At 48.4% G+C, this 15,168-nt stretch overlaps 1 protein-coding gene across 2 annotated transcripts in view; it reads left to right on the top strand.

Annotated features, from left to right (window-relative positions):
- CENPH (centromere protein H) overlaps window positions 1-15,168 on the top strand; it is a 135,612-nt gene that overhangs the window by 13,995 nt on the left and 106,449 nt on the right. For both annotated transcript variants that reach the window (XM_063963352.1, XM_063963349.1), the window contains exon 2: window positions 6,697-6,752. In XM_063963352.1, coding sequence (XP_063819422.1) covers window positions 6,697-6,752 — 56 coding nt within the window. The remainder of the gene's footprint in view (window positions 1-6,696; window positions 6,753-15,168) is intronic.

The following is a 15,168-nucleotide window of genomic DNA, read 5'->3' as shown; positions in this document are numbered from 1 at the left end:
AGGAGACATGGAATTCATGCACAGTAAGGGTTCCCTGAGGATTGAGGCTTGGAAACACTGCTCCCAGGTTTGTAAAGGAGTCATCTGTAAAGAAGCGCACTGGACTTCAGCGAATGCATTTACTGATCACTGTAAGGTTTATGGGTCAGCTTTGAGTATAGTCTCCTTCTGTAGAGAAATTCTTGTTAGGAAGGAGGCTTTATCGCTCTATTTATTTTTTATTTTAGGGACCTGTTTTTATAAGGGTTCGTGGTAACCCATCATCAGGAGGCTGCCATGAGAAGAAAAGGACCACAATTTGAATCAACTTTTTTTTTTTTTTTCTGTTAAAGTCTATCTTTAGACTGTCAACAAATCCCAGACAGTTCCTGGTCAAAGAATATCTGTCCAGCAGCCCATATGATGATTTGTTGTTTAGACAGTGGCATCCTAGAAGAGTCATTCTGTCTTCATGAAAAATTCATGTCATTTAGGGGTCTATTCATGAAGCCGTGAACTGTCTGGAGAAGTGAGACAGTGGAGAAGTTACCCATGGCAACTAATCAGCTGCTACATATATTTCTCTATCGTCCTAGTGGATGCTGGGGTTCCTGAAAGGACCATGGGGAATAGCGGCTCCGCAGGAGACAGGGCACAAAAAGTAAAGCTTTAGGATCAGGTGGTGTGCACTGGCTCCTCCCCCTATGACCCTCCTCCAAGCCTCAGTTAGATTTTTGTGCCCGGCCGAGAAGGGTGCAATCTAGGTGGCTCTCCTAAAGAGCTGCTTAGAAAAGTTTAGCTTAGGTTTTTTATTTTACAGTGAGTCCTGCTGGCAACAGGATCACTGCAACGAGGGACTTAGGGGAGAAGAAGTGAACTCACCTGCGTGCAGGATGGATTGGCTTCTTTGGCTACTGGACATTAGCTCCAGAGGGACGATCACAGGTACAGCCTGGATGGTCACCGGAGCCTCGCCGCCGGCCCCCTTGCAGATGCTGAAACAAGAAGAAGGTCCAGAATCGGCGGCATGAAGACTCCTCAGTCTTCTTAAGGTAGCGCACAGCACTGCAGCTGTGCGCCATTTCCTCTCAGCACACTTCACACGGCAGTCACTGAGGGTGCAGGGCGCTGGAAGGGGGGCGCCCTGGGAGGCAATGAAAACCTAATTTTGGCTAAAAATACCTCACATATAGCCTCCGGGGGCTATATGGAGATATTTAACCCCTGCCAGAATCCGTTAAGAGCGGGAGACGAGGCCGCCGAAAAAGGGGCGGGGCCTATCTCCTCAGCACACAGCGCCATTTTCCCTCACAGAAAGGCTGGAGGGAAGGCTCCCAGGCTCTCCCCTGCACTGCACTACAGAAACAGGGTTAAAACAGAGAGGGGGGGCACTAATTTGGCGTTAGAAATATATAAAAAAGATGCTATAAGGGAAAACACTTATATAAGGTTGTCCCTATATAATTATAGCGTTTTTGGTGTGTGCTGGCAAACTCTCCCTCTGTCTCTCCAAAGGGCTAGTAGGTCCTGTCCTCTATCAGAGCATTCCCTGTGTGTGTGCTGTGTCGGTACGTGTGTGTCGACATGTATGAGGACGATGTTGGTGAGGAGGCGGAGCAATTGCCTGTAATGGTGATGTCACTCTCTAGGGAGTCGACACCGGAATGGATGGCTTATTTAGGGAATTACGTGATAATGTCAACACGCGGCAAGGTCGGTTGACGACATGAGACGGCCGACAAACAATTAGTACCGGTCCAGACGTCTCAAAAACACCGTCAGGGGTTTTAAAACGCCCGTTTACTTTAGTCGGTCGACACAGACACAGACAGGGACACTGAATCCAGTGTCGACGGTGAATAAACAAACGTATTCCTTATTAGGGCCACACGTTAAGGGCAATGAAGGAGGTGTTACATATTTCTGATACTACAAGTACCACAAAAGAGGGTATTATGTGGGATGTGAAAAAACTACCGTAGTTTTTCCTGAATCAGATAAATTAAATGAAGTGTGTGATGATGCGTGGGTTCCCCCCGATAGAAAATATGGGCGGTATACCCTTTCCCGCCAGAAGTTAGGGCGCGTTGGGAAACACCCCTTAGGGTGGATAAGGCGCTCACACGCTTATCAGAACAAGTGGCGGTACCGTCTATAGATAGGGCCGTCCTCAAGGAGCCAGCTGACAGGAGGCTGGAAAATATCATAAAAAGTATATACACACATACTGGTGTTATACTGCGACCAGCGATCGCCTCAGCCTGGATGTGCAGAGCTGGGGTGGCTTGGTCGGATTCCCTGACTAAAAATATTGATACCCTTGACAGGGACAGTATTTTATTGACTATAGAGCATTTAAAGGATGCATTTCTATATATGCGAGATGCACAGAGGGATATTTGCACTCTGGCATCAAGAGTAAGTGCGATGTCCATATCTGCCAGAAGATGTTTATGGACACGACAGTGGTCAGGTGATGCAGATTCCAAACGGCACAAAGGTGTATTGCCGTATAAAGGAAGAGGAGTTATTTGGGGTCGGTCCATCGGACCTGGTGGCCACGGCAACTGCTGGAAAATCCACCGTTTTTACCCTAAGTCACATCTCTGCAGAAAAAGACACCGTCTTTTCAGCTTCAGTCCTTTCGTCCCTATAAGAGTCATATCTGCCCAGGGATAGAGGAAAGGGAAGAAGACTGCAGCAGGCAGCCCATTCCCAGGAACAGAAGCGTTCCAAGAAAAGGGGTATTATTCCACACTATATTGTGGTACTGAAGCCAGAAGGCTAGGTGAGACCTATTCTAAATCTAAAAAAATTTGAACACTTACAAAGGTTCAAATCAAGATGGAGTCACTCAGAACAGTGATAACGAACCGGGAAGAAGGGGACTATATGGTGTCCCGAGACATCAGGGATGCTTACCTCCATGTCCCAAATTTGCCCTTATCACTAAGGGTACCTCAGGTTCGTGGTACAGAACTGTCACTATCAGTTTCAGACGCTGCCGTTTGGATTGTCCACGGCACCCCGGGTCTTTACCAAGGTAATGGCCGAAATGATGGTTCTTCTTCGAAGAAAAGGCGTCTTAATTATCCCTTACTTGGACGATCTCCTGATAAGGGCAAAGTCCAGGGAACAGTTGGAGGTCGGAGTAGCACTATCTCGGATACTGTTACAACAGCAGGGGTGGATTCTAAATATTCCAAAATCGCAGCTGATCCCGACAACAAGTCTCCTGTGCTTAGGGATGATTCTGGACACAGTCCAGAAAAAGGTGTTTCTCCCGGAAGAGAAAGCCAGGGAGTTATCCGAGCTAGTCAGGAACCTCCTAAAATCAGTGCATCATTGCACAAGGGCCATGGTAAAAAAATGGTGACCTCCTTCGAAGCAATTCCAGTCGGCAGATTTCATGCAAGAACTTTTCAGTGGGATCTGCTGGACAAATGGTCCGGATCGCATCTTCAGATGCATCAGCGGATAACCCTATATCCAAGGACAAGGGTGTCTCTCCTGTGGTGGTTACAGAGTGCTCATCTTCTAGAGGGCCGCAGATTCGGCATTCAGTTTTGGATGTTGGTGACCACGGAGGCCAGCCCGAGAGGCTGGGGAGCAGTCACACAAGGAAAAAATTTCCAGGGAGTGTGATCAAGTCTGGAGACTTTTCTCCACATAAATATAGCTAAGGGTAAATTTATAATGCTCTAAGCTTAGCAAGACCTCTGCTTCAAGGTCAGCCGGTATTGATCCAGTGGGATAAAACATCACGGCAGTCGCCCACGTAAATAGACAGGGCGGCACAAGAAGCAGGAGGGCAGTGGCAAAAACTGCAAGGACTTTTCGCTGGGCGGAAAATCATGTGATAGCACTGTCAGCAGTGTTTCATTCCGGGAATGGAAACTGGGAAGCAGACTTCCTCAGTAGGCACGACCTCCACCCGGCAGAGTGGGAACTTCATGGGGAAGTTTTCCACATGATTGTAAACCGTTGGGAATTACCAAAGGTGGACATGATGGCGTCCCGTCTGAACAAAAAACGGGACAGGTATTGCGCCAGGTTAAGAGACCCTCAGGCAATAGCTGTGGACGTTCTGGTAACGCCGTGGGTGTACCAGTCGGTGTATGTGTTCCATCCTCTGCTTTTCATACCTAAGGTACTGAGAATTATAAGACGTAGAGGAGTAAGAACTATACTCATGGCTCCGGATTGGCCAAGAAGGACTTGGTACCCGGAACTTCAAGAGATGCTCACAGAGGACTTATGGCCTCTGCCGCTAAGAAGGGACTTGTTTCAGCAAGTACCATGTCTGTTCCAAGACTTACCGCAGCTGCGTTTGACGGCATGGCGGTGGAACGCCGGATCCTAAGGGAAAAGGCATTCAGGAAGAGGTCATTCCTACCCTGGTCAAAGCCAGAAAGGAGGTGACCGCACAACATTATCACCACATGTGGCGAAAATATGTTGCGTGGTGTGAGGCCAGGAAGGCCCCACGAAGAAATTTCAACTCGGTCGATTCCTGCATTTCCTGCAAACAGGAGTGTCTATGGGCCTCAAATTGGGGTCCATTAAGGTTCAAATTTCGGCCCTGTCGATTTTTCTTCCAGAAAGAATTGGCTTCAGTTCCTGAAGTCCAGAAGTTTGTCAAGGGAGTATTGCATATACAACCCCCTTTTGTGCCTCCAGTGGCACTGTGGGATCTCAACGTAGTTCTGGGATTCCTCAAAACACATTGGTTTAAAACCAGTCAAATCTGTGGATTTGAAGCATCTCACATGAAAAGTGAACATGCTCTTGGACCTGGCCTCGACCAGGCGAGTGTCAAATTGGTGGTTTTTTTTTCTCAAAAAAGCCCATATCTGTTTGTCCATTCTGACAGGGCAGAGCTGCGGACTCGTCCCCAGTTCTCTCCCTAAGGTGGTGTCGGTGTTTCACCTGAACCAGCTTATTGTGGTGTCTTGCGCCTACTAGGGACTTGGAGGACTCCAAGTTGCTAGATGTGGTCAGGGCCCTGAAAATATAGGTTCCAGGACGGCTGGAGTCAGGAAAACTGACTTGCTGTTATCCTGTATGCACCCAACAAACTGGGTGCTCTTGCTTCTAAGCAGACTTTTGCTAGTTGGATGTGTAATACAATTCAGCTTGCACATTCTGTGGCAGGCCTGCCACAGCCAAAATATGTAAATGCCCATTCCACAAGGAAGGTGGGCTCATCTTGGGCGGCTGCCCGAGGGGTCTCGGCTTTACAACTTTGCCGAGCGGCTATTTAGTCAGGGGCAAACACGTTTGTAAAATCCTACAAATTTGATAACCTGGCTAAGGAGGACCTGGAGTTCTCTCATTCGGTGCTGCAGAGTCATCCGCACTCTCCCGCCCGTTTGGGAGCTTTGGTATAATCCCCATGGTCCTTTCAGGAACCCCAGCATCCACTAGGACGATAGAGAAAATAAGAATTTACTTACCGATAATTCTATTTCTCGGAGTCCGTAGTGGATGCTGGGCGCCCATCCCAAGTGCGGATTATCTGCAATACTTGTACATAGTTACAAAAATCGGGTTATTATTGTTGTGAGCCATCTTTCAGAGGCTCCGCTGTTATCATACTGTTAACTGGGTTCAGATCACAGGTTGTACAGTGTGATTGGTGTGGCTGGTATGAGTCTTACCCGGGATTCATAAATCCTTCCTTATTGTGTACGCTCGTCCGGGCACAGTATCCTAACTGAGGCTTGGAGGAGGGTCATAGGGGGAGGAGCCAGTGCACACCACCTGATCCTAAAGCTTTACTTTTTGTGCCCTGTCTCCAGCGGAGCCGCTATTCCCCATGGTCCTTTCAGGAACCCCAGCATCCACTACGGACTCCGAGAAATAGAATTATCGGTAAGTAAATTCTTATTTTTTTTTTATAGAATGCACTTTATAAATGTTACTTCAACACTGGGTTGCCATGGGCAACTTCTCCACTGGTTTATTTCTCCACACTTTTCACTGCTTATTGAATAGAAGACCCCTTACAGAAAGATGCTATCCTTTTGAGAGAGAGAAACTGGAGATGGTTTCCAAAGCAATAAGTCAGCTCCTAACCACCATTCCTAAGATTGTGCTAGATAAATGACTGCAAGCTGATTGGTTACTGCGCAGAACTTCTCCACTCTATCCAGTGGTGGCTGTGGGATGCAGTGCAGACCACATATTGTGGTGGGAGGTTACTATTAGTATATAAGCTTTATAGTACCTTTACTGTTTATAAAATGCTGGCTGTCCCTGGGGGATCAGCAGTGCCTCTGTTTCACAGCCACCGGTGCACCAGCCAGGACGCCAGACAATACTGTGAACAAATTGAATAGCTATCCTAAAGGTGCATACACACTGTGCGATGTGACTGTTATGTGGCCGGAGCCCGGCACCACCGAAATAGTCAATGTTGGGCTGCCTGCACAGTCTATTTTTTTTTCTTGCGATGCCAACCCCGCGGGACCGCACATTGGTATTGCAAACTGTATACACACTGTGCAATATGCACTATATTTTCCTGCTATATGGACTATATAGGCCATATCGCAAGGAAAATCGCACCGTGTGTATGCACCTTTACACTCGGGTCACTGGCTGAGTATCAGGATTGCAGTGTATGTGGCCAGCACTACCTATGCATGAATGTTATATGCCACCTTGTATTTTAATGTCATTCATACAATCTTTTTTATTTATTTTTAATTGTAGACGCTGCCAACAGCTGACAAAGTGGAAGTGTGATCTCCAGAAAAGGATTTATGCAGGTATACTGTAAGACTTTGATATGGGGCACTGCTTTTCCTTTGGTTTGCATTGTATGGCATAATTTGTACAGTATTTATGGTCGAGCTTTTGGTTGTATAGTATTGTCCTCTATCTGTCCTCTATCTCTTCCAAAGGCCATGTGGGTGTTTTTAAAGTACAGTTTGGCCAACCAGTTGTGAATTACATGTCTTCTAGTTATGCGGTACGGTTTCCTTGTGAATTGATAGACTGCGTTCACACAATGGCTGTGTTCACCGTGTAACTGATTGATCCGTTCTAATGTCTCACTGGTTTCTTTGACTTTATGTCATGCAGTGACAGTTTGCTGGACTATGATTGGTAGTATTGCTCAGATGTTCAGTGGTGCAGCCGATGTCTTCTTGATGACGCACCTTTGTGTGCACCATGGCATATTAGTGCTGGAGCCGGTGGGCGTCTCAATAGACAGCCCATCGGCTGCATTATTGCTATAATATTGTAGTAGCGTCTGTTTTACTGCATAGGGGCAGATTCAATTGGGAGCAAGGTAAAAAAAAAAAAACCTTGCATACATCGCATCCAATTTTGGATTACTGCGGGTTTGCAAGCTCCTGATACCCGCTGTATCCAATAAAAAAAAAAGTGGGTGCAGGGTTTTCAGCAACCACTGGGAGGTGCAATAGACAGTTAGATTTGGGTGGTGGTGTCCAAACTAAAATGTAAATTGCAGTGTAAGAATACCGATGTCTGACATTTGTGGGCTACATGCAAAAGCAGCCAGTATTTCTCTAACGTCCTAGTGGATGCTGGGGACTCCGAAAGGACCATGGGGAATAGCGGCTCCGCAGGAGACTGGGCACAAAGTAAAAGCTTTAGGACTAGCTGGTGTGCACTGGCTCCTCCCCCTATGACCCTCCTCCAAGCCTCAGTTAAGATTTTGTGCCCGAACGAGAAGGGTGCAATCTAGGTGGCTCTCCTGAGCTGCTTAGAGTAAAAGTTTAAATAGGTTTTTTTATTTTCAGTGAGACCTGCTGGCAACAGGCTCACTGCATCGAGGGACTAAGGGGAGAAGAAGCGAACTCACCTGCGTGCAGAGTGGATTGGGCTTCTTAGGCTACTGGACATTAGCTCCAGAGGGACGATCACAGGCCCAGCCATGGATGGGTCCCGGAGCCGCGCCGCCGGCCCCCTTACAGAGCCAGAAGAGTGAAGAAAATCGGCGGCAGAAGACGTCCTGTCTTCAATAAGGTAGCGCACAGCACCGCAGCTGTGCGCCATTGCTCTCGGCACACTTCACACTCCGGTCACTGAGGGTGCAGGGCGCTGGGGGGGGGGGCGCCCTGGGACGCAATGAAAATACCTTAAATGGCTAAAAATACATCACATATAGCTCCTGGGCTATATGGATGTATTTAACCCCTGCCAGTTTTCCACAAAAAAGCGGGAGAAAGGCCGCCGAAAAAGGGGCGGAGCCTATCTCCTCAGCACACAAGCGCCATTTTTTCCTCTCAGCTCCGTTGGAGGAAGGCTCCCTGACTCTCCCCTGCAGTCCTGACAACAGAAACAGGGTAAAACAAGAGAGGGGGGGGCACTAAATTGGCATATTAATATATACAGCAGCTATATTAGGGAAAAACACTTATATAAGGTTATATATATATATATATATATATATATATATATATATATATATATATATATATCGCGCTCTGGTGTGTGCTGGCAAACTCTCCCTCTGTCTCCCCAAAGGGCTAGTGGGGTCCTGTCCTCTATCAGAGCATTCCCTGTGTGTGTGCTGTGTGTCGGTACGCTGTGTCGACATGTATGAGGAGGAAAATGGTGTGGAGGCGGAGCAATTGCCTGTGTTAGTGATGTCACCCCCTAGGGAGTCGACACCTGACTGGATGGTCTTATGGAAAGAATTACGTGATAGTGTCGGCACTTTACAAAAGACTGTTGACGACATGAGACAGCCGGCAAATAGTTGATACCTGTACAGGCGTCTCAAACACCGTCAGGGGCTATAAAACGCCCGTTACCTCAGGTCGATACAGACACTGACACGGACACTGACTCCAGTGTCGACGGTGAGGAAACAAACGTATTTTCCAGTAGGGCCACACGTTACATGATCACGGCAATGAAGGAGGTTTTGAACATTTCTGATACTACAAGTACCACAAAAAAGGGTATTATGTGGGGTGTGAAAAAACTACCCGTAGTTTTTCCCGAATCAGATGAATTGAATGAGGTATGTGATGAAGCGTGGGTTTCCCCCGATAAGAAACTGCTAATTTCTAAAAAATTATTGGCATTATACCCTTTCCCGCCAGAGGTTAGGGCGCGTTGGGAAACACCCCCTAGAGTGGATAAGGCGCTCACACGCTTATCAAAACAAGTGGCGTTACCGTCTCCTGATACGGCCGCCCTAAAGGAACCAGCTGATAGAAAGCTGGAAAATATCCTTAAGAGTATATACACACATACTGGTATTATACTACGACCAGCAATCGCCTCAGCCTGGATGTGCAGTGCTGGGGTGGCTTGGTCGGATTCCCTGACTGAAAATATTGATACCCTGGACAGGGACAATATATTATTGACTATAGAGCATTTAAAGGATGCATTCCTATATATGCGAGATGCACAGAGAGACATTTGCACTCTGGCATCAAGAGTAAGTGCGATGTCCATTTCTGCCAGAAGAGGATTATGGACGCGACAGTGGTCAGGGGATGCGGATTCCAAACGGCATATGGAAGTATTGCCGTATAAAGGGGAGGAGTTATTTGGGGGCGGTCTATCGGACCTGGTGGCCACGGCAACGGCTGGGAAATCCACCTTTTTACCCCAAGTCACCTCGCAGCAGAAAAAGATACCGTCTTTTCAGGCTCCGTCCTTTCGTCCCCATAAGGGCAAGCGGGCAAAAGGCCACTCATATCTGCCCCGGGGCAGAGGAAGGGGAAAAAGACTGCAACAGACAGCTTCTTCCCACGAACAGAAGCCCTCCCCCGCTTCTGCCAAGTCCTCAGCATGACGCTGGGGCCTTACAAGCGGACTCGGGCACGGTGGGGGCCCGTCTCAAGATTTTCAGCGCGCAGTGGGCTCACTCGCAAGTGGACCCCTGGATCCTGCAGGTAGTATCTCAGGGGTACAAATTGGAATTCGAGACGTCTCCCCCTCGCCGGTTCCTGAAGTCTGCTTTACCAACGTCTACCCCCGACAGGGAGGCGGTATTGGAAGCCATTCACAAGCTGTATTCCCAGCAAGTGATAATCAAGGTACCCCTCCTACAACAGGGAAAGGGGTATTACTCCACGCTGTTTGTGGTACCGAAGCCGGACGGCTCGGTGAGACCCATTTTAAATCTGAAAGCCTTGAACACTTACATAAAAAGGTTCAAGTTCAAGATGGAGTCACTCAGAGCAGTGATAGCGAACCTGGAAGAAGGGGACTACATGGTGTCTCTGGACATCAAGGATGCTTACCTCCATGTCCCAATTTGCCCTTCTCACCAAGGGTACCTCAGGTTTGTGGTACAGAACTGTCACTATCAGTTTCAGACGCTGTCGTTTGGATTGTCCATGGCACCCCGGGTCTTTACCAAGGTAATGGCCGAAATGATGATTCTTCTTCGAAGAAAAGGCGTCTTAATTATCCCTTACTTGGACGATCTCCTGATAAGGGCAAGGTCCAGAGAACAGTTAGAGGTCGGAGTAGCACTATCTCAAATAGTACTACGACAGCACGGATGGATTCTAAATATTCCAAAATCGCAGCTGATTCCGACGACACGTCTGCTGTTCCTAGGGATGATTCTGGACACAGTACAGAAAAAGGTGTTTCTTCCGGAAGAGAAAGCCAGGGAGTTATCCGACCTAGTCAGGAAACTCCTAAGACCAGGCCAGGTGTCAGTGCATCAGTGCACAAGGGTCCTGGGAAAGATGGTGGCTTCTTACGAAGCGATTCCATTCGGCAGATTCCACGCAAGAACTTTTCAGTTGGATCTGCTAGACAAATGGTCCGGATCGCATCTTCAAATGCATCAGCGGATAACCCTGTCTCCAAGGACAAGGGTGTCTCTCCTGTGGTGGTTACAGAGTGCTCATCTCCTAGAGGGCCGCAGATTCGGCATTCAGGATTGGGTCCTGGTGACCACGGATGCCAGCCTGAGAGGCTGGGGAGCAGTCACACAGGGAAAAAATTTCCAGGGCTTGTGGTCAAGCATGGAAACGTCACTTCACATAAATATCCTGGAACTAAGGGCCATTTACAATGCCCTAAGTCAGGCAAGGCCTCTGCTTCAGGGTCAGCCAGTATTGATCCAGTCGGACAACATCACGGCAGTCGCCCACGTAAACAGACAGGGCGGCACAGGAAGCAGGAGGGCAATGACGGAAGTGGCAAGGATTCTTCGCTGGGCGGAAAATCATGTGATAGCACTGTCAGCAGTGTTCATTCCGGGAGTGGACAACTGGGAAGCAGACTTCCTCAGCAGACACGATCTTCACCCGGGGGAGTGGGGACTTCACCCAGAAGTCTTCCACATGATTGTAAACCGTTGGGAAAAACCAAAGGTGGACATGATGGCGTCTCGCCTCAACAAAAAACTGGACAGATATTGCTCCAGGTCAAGGGACCCTCAGGCAATAGCTGTGGACGCTCTGGTAACACCGTGGGTGTACCAGTCAGTGTATGTGTTCCCTCCTCTTCCTCTCATGCCAAAAGTACTGAGAATCATAAGAAGGAGAGGAGTAAAGACTATACTCGTGGCTCCGGATTGGCCAAGAAGGACTTGGTACCCGGAAATTCAAGAGATGCTCACGGAAGACCCGTGGCCTCTACCTCTAAGACAGGACCTGCTCCAGCAGGGACCATGTCTGTTCCAAGACTTACCGCGGCTGCGTTTGACGGCATGGCGGTTGAACGCCGGATCCTGAAGGAAAAAGGCATTCCGGATGAAGTCATCCCTACCCTGATCAAAGCCAGGAAGGATGTAACCGTACAACATTATCACCGTATTTGGCGTAAATATGTTGCGTGGTGCGAGGCCAGGAAGGCCCCTACAGAGGAATTTCAACTGGGTCGATTCCTGCATTTCCTGCAAACAGGACTGTCTATGGGCCTCAAATTAGGGTCCATTAAGGTTCAAATTTCGGCCCTATCGATATTCTTCCAAAAAGAACTAGCTTCTGTTCCTGAAGTTCAGACGTTTGTCAAGGGAGTACTGCATATACAGCCTCCTTTTGTGCCTCCAGTGGCACCTTGGGATCTCAATGTAGTGTTGGGATTCCTAAAATCACATTGGTTTGAACCACTCACCACTGTGGACTTGAAATATCTCACATGGAAAGTGGTAATGCTGTTAGCCCTGGCTTCAGCCAGGCGTGTATCAGAATTGGCGGCTTTATCCTATAAAAGCCCTTACCTAATTTTTCATACGGACAGGGCAGAATTGAGGACTCGTCCTCAATTTCTCCCTAAGGTGGTTTCAGCATTTCACTTAAACCAACCTATTGTGGTGCCTGCGGCTACTAGGGACTTGGAGGATTCCAAGTGTCTGGACGTAGTCAGGGCCCTGAAAATATATGTTTCCAGGACGGCTGGAGTCAGAAAATCTGACTCGCTGTTTATCCTGTATGCACCCAACAAGCTGGGTGCTCCTGCTTCTAAGCAGACGATTGCTCGTTGGATTTGTAGTACAATTCAGCTTGCACATTCTGTGGCAGGCCTGCCACAGCCAAAATCTGTAAAAGCCCATTCCACATGGAAAGTGGGCTCATCTTTGGCGGCTGCCCGAGGGGTCTCGGCTTTACAACTTTGCCGAGCAGCTACTTGGTCAGGGGCAAACACGTTTGCTAAATTCTACAAATTTGATACCCTGGCTGAGGAGGACCTGGAGTTCTCTCATTCGGTGCTGCAGAGTCATCCGCACTCTCCCGCCCGTTTGGGAGCTTTGGTATAATCCCCATGGTCCTTTCGGAGTCCCCAGCATCCACTAGGACGTTAGAGAAAATAAGAATTTACTTACCGATAATTCTATTTCTCATAGTCCGTAGTGGATGCTGGGCGCCCATCCCAAGTGCGGATTGTCTGCATTACTTGTACATAGTTATTGTTACAAAAATCGGGTTATTGTTGTGAGCCATCTTTTCAGAGGCTCCTTCTGTTATCATGCTGTTAACTGGGTTCAGATCACAAGTTGTACGGTGTGATTGGTGTGGCTGGTATGAGTCTTACCCGGGATTCAAAATCCTTCCTTATTGTGTACGCTCGTCCGGGCACAGTATCCTAACTGAGGCTTGGAGGAGGGTCATAGGGGGAGGAGCCAGTGCACACCAGCTAGTCCTAAAGCTTTTACTTTGTGCCCAGTCTCCTGCGGAGCCGCTATTCCCCATGGTCCTTTCGGAGTCCCCAGCATCCACTACGGACTATGAGAAATAGAATTATCGGTAAGTAAATTCTTATTTTTTTTTCTCTACAGAAAAAATATACGAAATGTATTTGCTCCCATTGCATGACAGCATGGTTTGTTCCAGATACAAAGTTACCGTGCTTTTTCTGCCTTACTTTAAAATTCGAATCAGGCCATAGTACAGATTTGGGAAGTGGTGCAGCAGATGTGAAGCAGGAAGATAAGTCGTCTTGCAGGAATTAAGGCGGATTCAAGCAAGGTTAAATGGGTAGGGGGGAAATAAATCATGTCTTCTAGTTCAGTATGTATCAGAGAGCACTTTCCTATATCAATATCATGGGGTCTATGTACTAAGCTGTGGAGAGAGATAAAGTACCAACGATCAGCTCCTAAATGTAATTTTCTCTAACGTCCTAGTGGATGCTGGGGACTCCGTAAGGACCATGGGGAATAGACGGGCTCCGCAGGAGACTGGGCACTCTAAGAAAGAATTAGGACTACTGGTGTGCACTGGCTCCTCCCTCTATGCCCCTCCTCCAGACCTCAGTTAGAATCTGTGCCCGGACGGAGCTGGGTGCATTTTAGTGAGCTCTCCTGAGCTTGCTAATAAAGTATTTTCTCTATCGTCCTAGTGGATGCTGGGGTTCCTGAAAAGACCATGGGGAATAGCGGCTCCGCAGGAGACAGGGCACAAAAAGTAAAGCTTTCCGATCAGGTGGTGTGCACTGGCTCCTCCCCCTATGACCCTCCTCCAAGCCTCAGTTAGATTTTTGTGCCCGGCCGAGAAGGGTGCAATCTAGGTGGCTCTCCTAAAGAGCTGCTTAGAGAAAGTTTAGCTTAGGTTTTTTATTTTACAGTGAGTCCTGCTGGCAACAGGATCACTGCAACGAGGGACTTAGGGGAGAAGAAGTGAACTCACCTGCGTGCAGGATGGATTGGCTTCTTGGCTACTGGACATCAGCTCCAGAGGGACGATCACAGGTACAGCCTGGATGGTCACCGGAGCCTCGCCGCCGGCCCCCTTGCAGATGCTGAAACATGAAGAGGTCCAGAATCGGCGGCAGAAGACTCCTCAGTCTTCTAAAGGTAGCGCACAGCACTGCAGCTGTGCGCCATTTTCCTCTCGGCACACTTCACACGGCAGTCACTGAGGGTGCAGGGCGCTGGGAGGGGAGCGCCCTGGGAGGCAAATGAAAACCTATTTGGCTAAAAAATACCTCACATATAGCCTCCGGGGGCTATATGGAGATATTTAACCCCTGCCAGAATACACTAAAGAGCGGGAGACGAGCCCGCCGAAAAAGGGGCGGGGCCTATCTCCTCAGCACACAGCGCCATTTTCCTTACACAGCTCCGCTGGTCAGGACGGCTCCCAGGTCTCTCCCCTGCACTGCACTACAGAAACAGGGTAAAACAAGAGAGGGGGGGCAAAATAGTGGCAAAAATTATATTATAAAAGCAGCTATACAGGGAGCACTTATTATAAGGCTATCCCTGTCATATATAGCGCTTTTGGTGTGTGCTGGCAAACTCTCCCTCTGTCTCCCCAAAGGGCTAGTGGGGTCCTGTCTTCGTTAAGAGCATTCCCTGTGTGTCTGCTGTGTGTCGGTACGTGTGTGTCGACATGTATGAGGACGATATTGGTGTGGAGGCGGAGCAATTGCCAAATATGGGGATGTCACCTCCTAGGGGGTCGACACCAGAATGGATGCCTTTATTTATGGAATTACGGGATAGTGTCAACACGCTAAAGCAGTCGTTTGACGACATGAGACGGCCGGACAATCAGTTAGTGCCTGTCCAGGCGCCTCAAACACCGTCAGGGGCTGTAAAACGCCCTTTGCCTCAGTCGGTCGACACAGACCCAGACACAGGCACTGATTCCAGTGGCGACGGTGACGAATCAACCGTATTTTCCAGTAGGGCCACACGTTATATGATTTTGGCAATGAAGGAGGCGTTACATTTAGCTGATACTACAGGTACCACTAAACAGGGTATTATGTGGGGTGTGAAAAAAC

This window comes from Pseudophryne corroboree, chromosome 1, assembly GCF_028390025.1.
Source record: "Pseudophryne corroboree isolate aPseCor3 chromosome 1, aPseCor3.hap2, whole genome shotgun sequence".
In the NCBI taxonomy this organism is placed as follows: domain Eukaryota; kingdom Metazoa; phylum Chordata; class Amphibia; order Anura; family Myobatrachidae; genus Pseudophryne; species Pseudophryne corroboree.
Note: the sequence above shows the minus strand (reverse complement) of the source record. Positions and strands in the feature narration are given on the sequence as shown.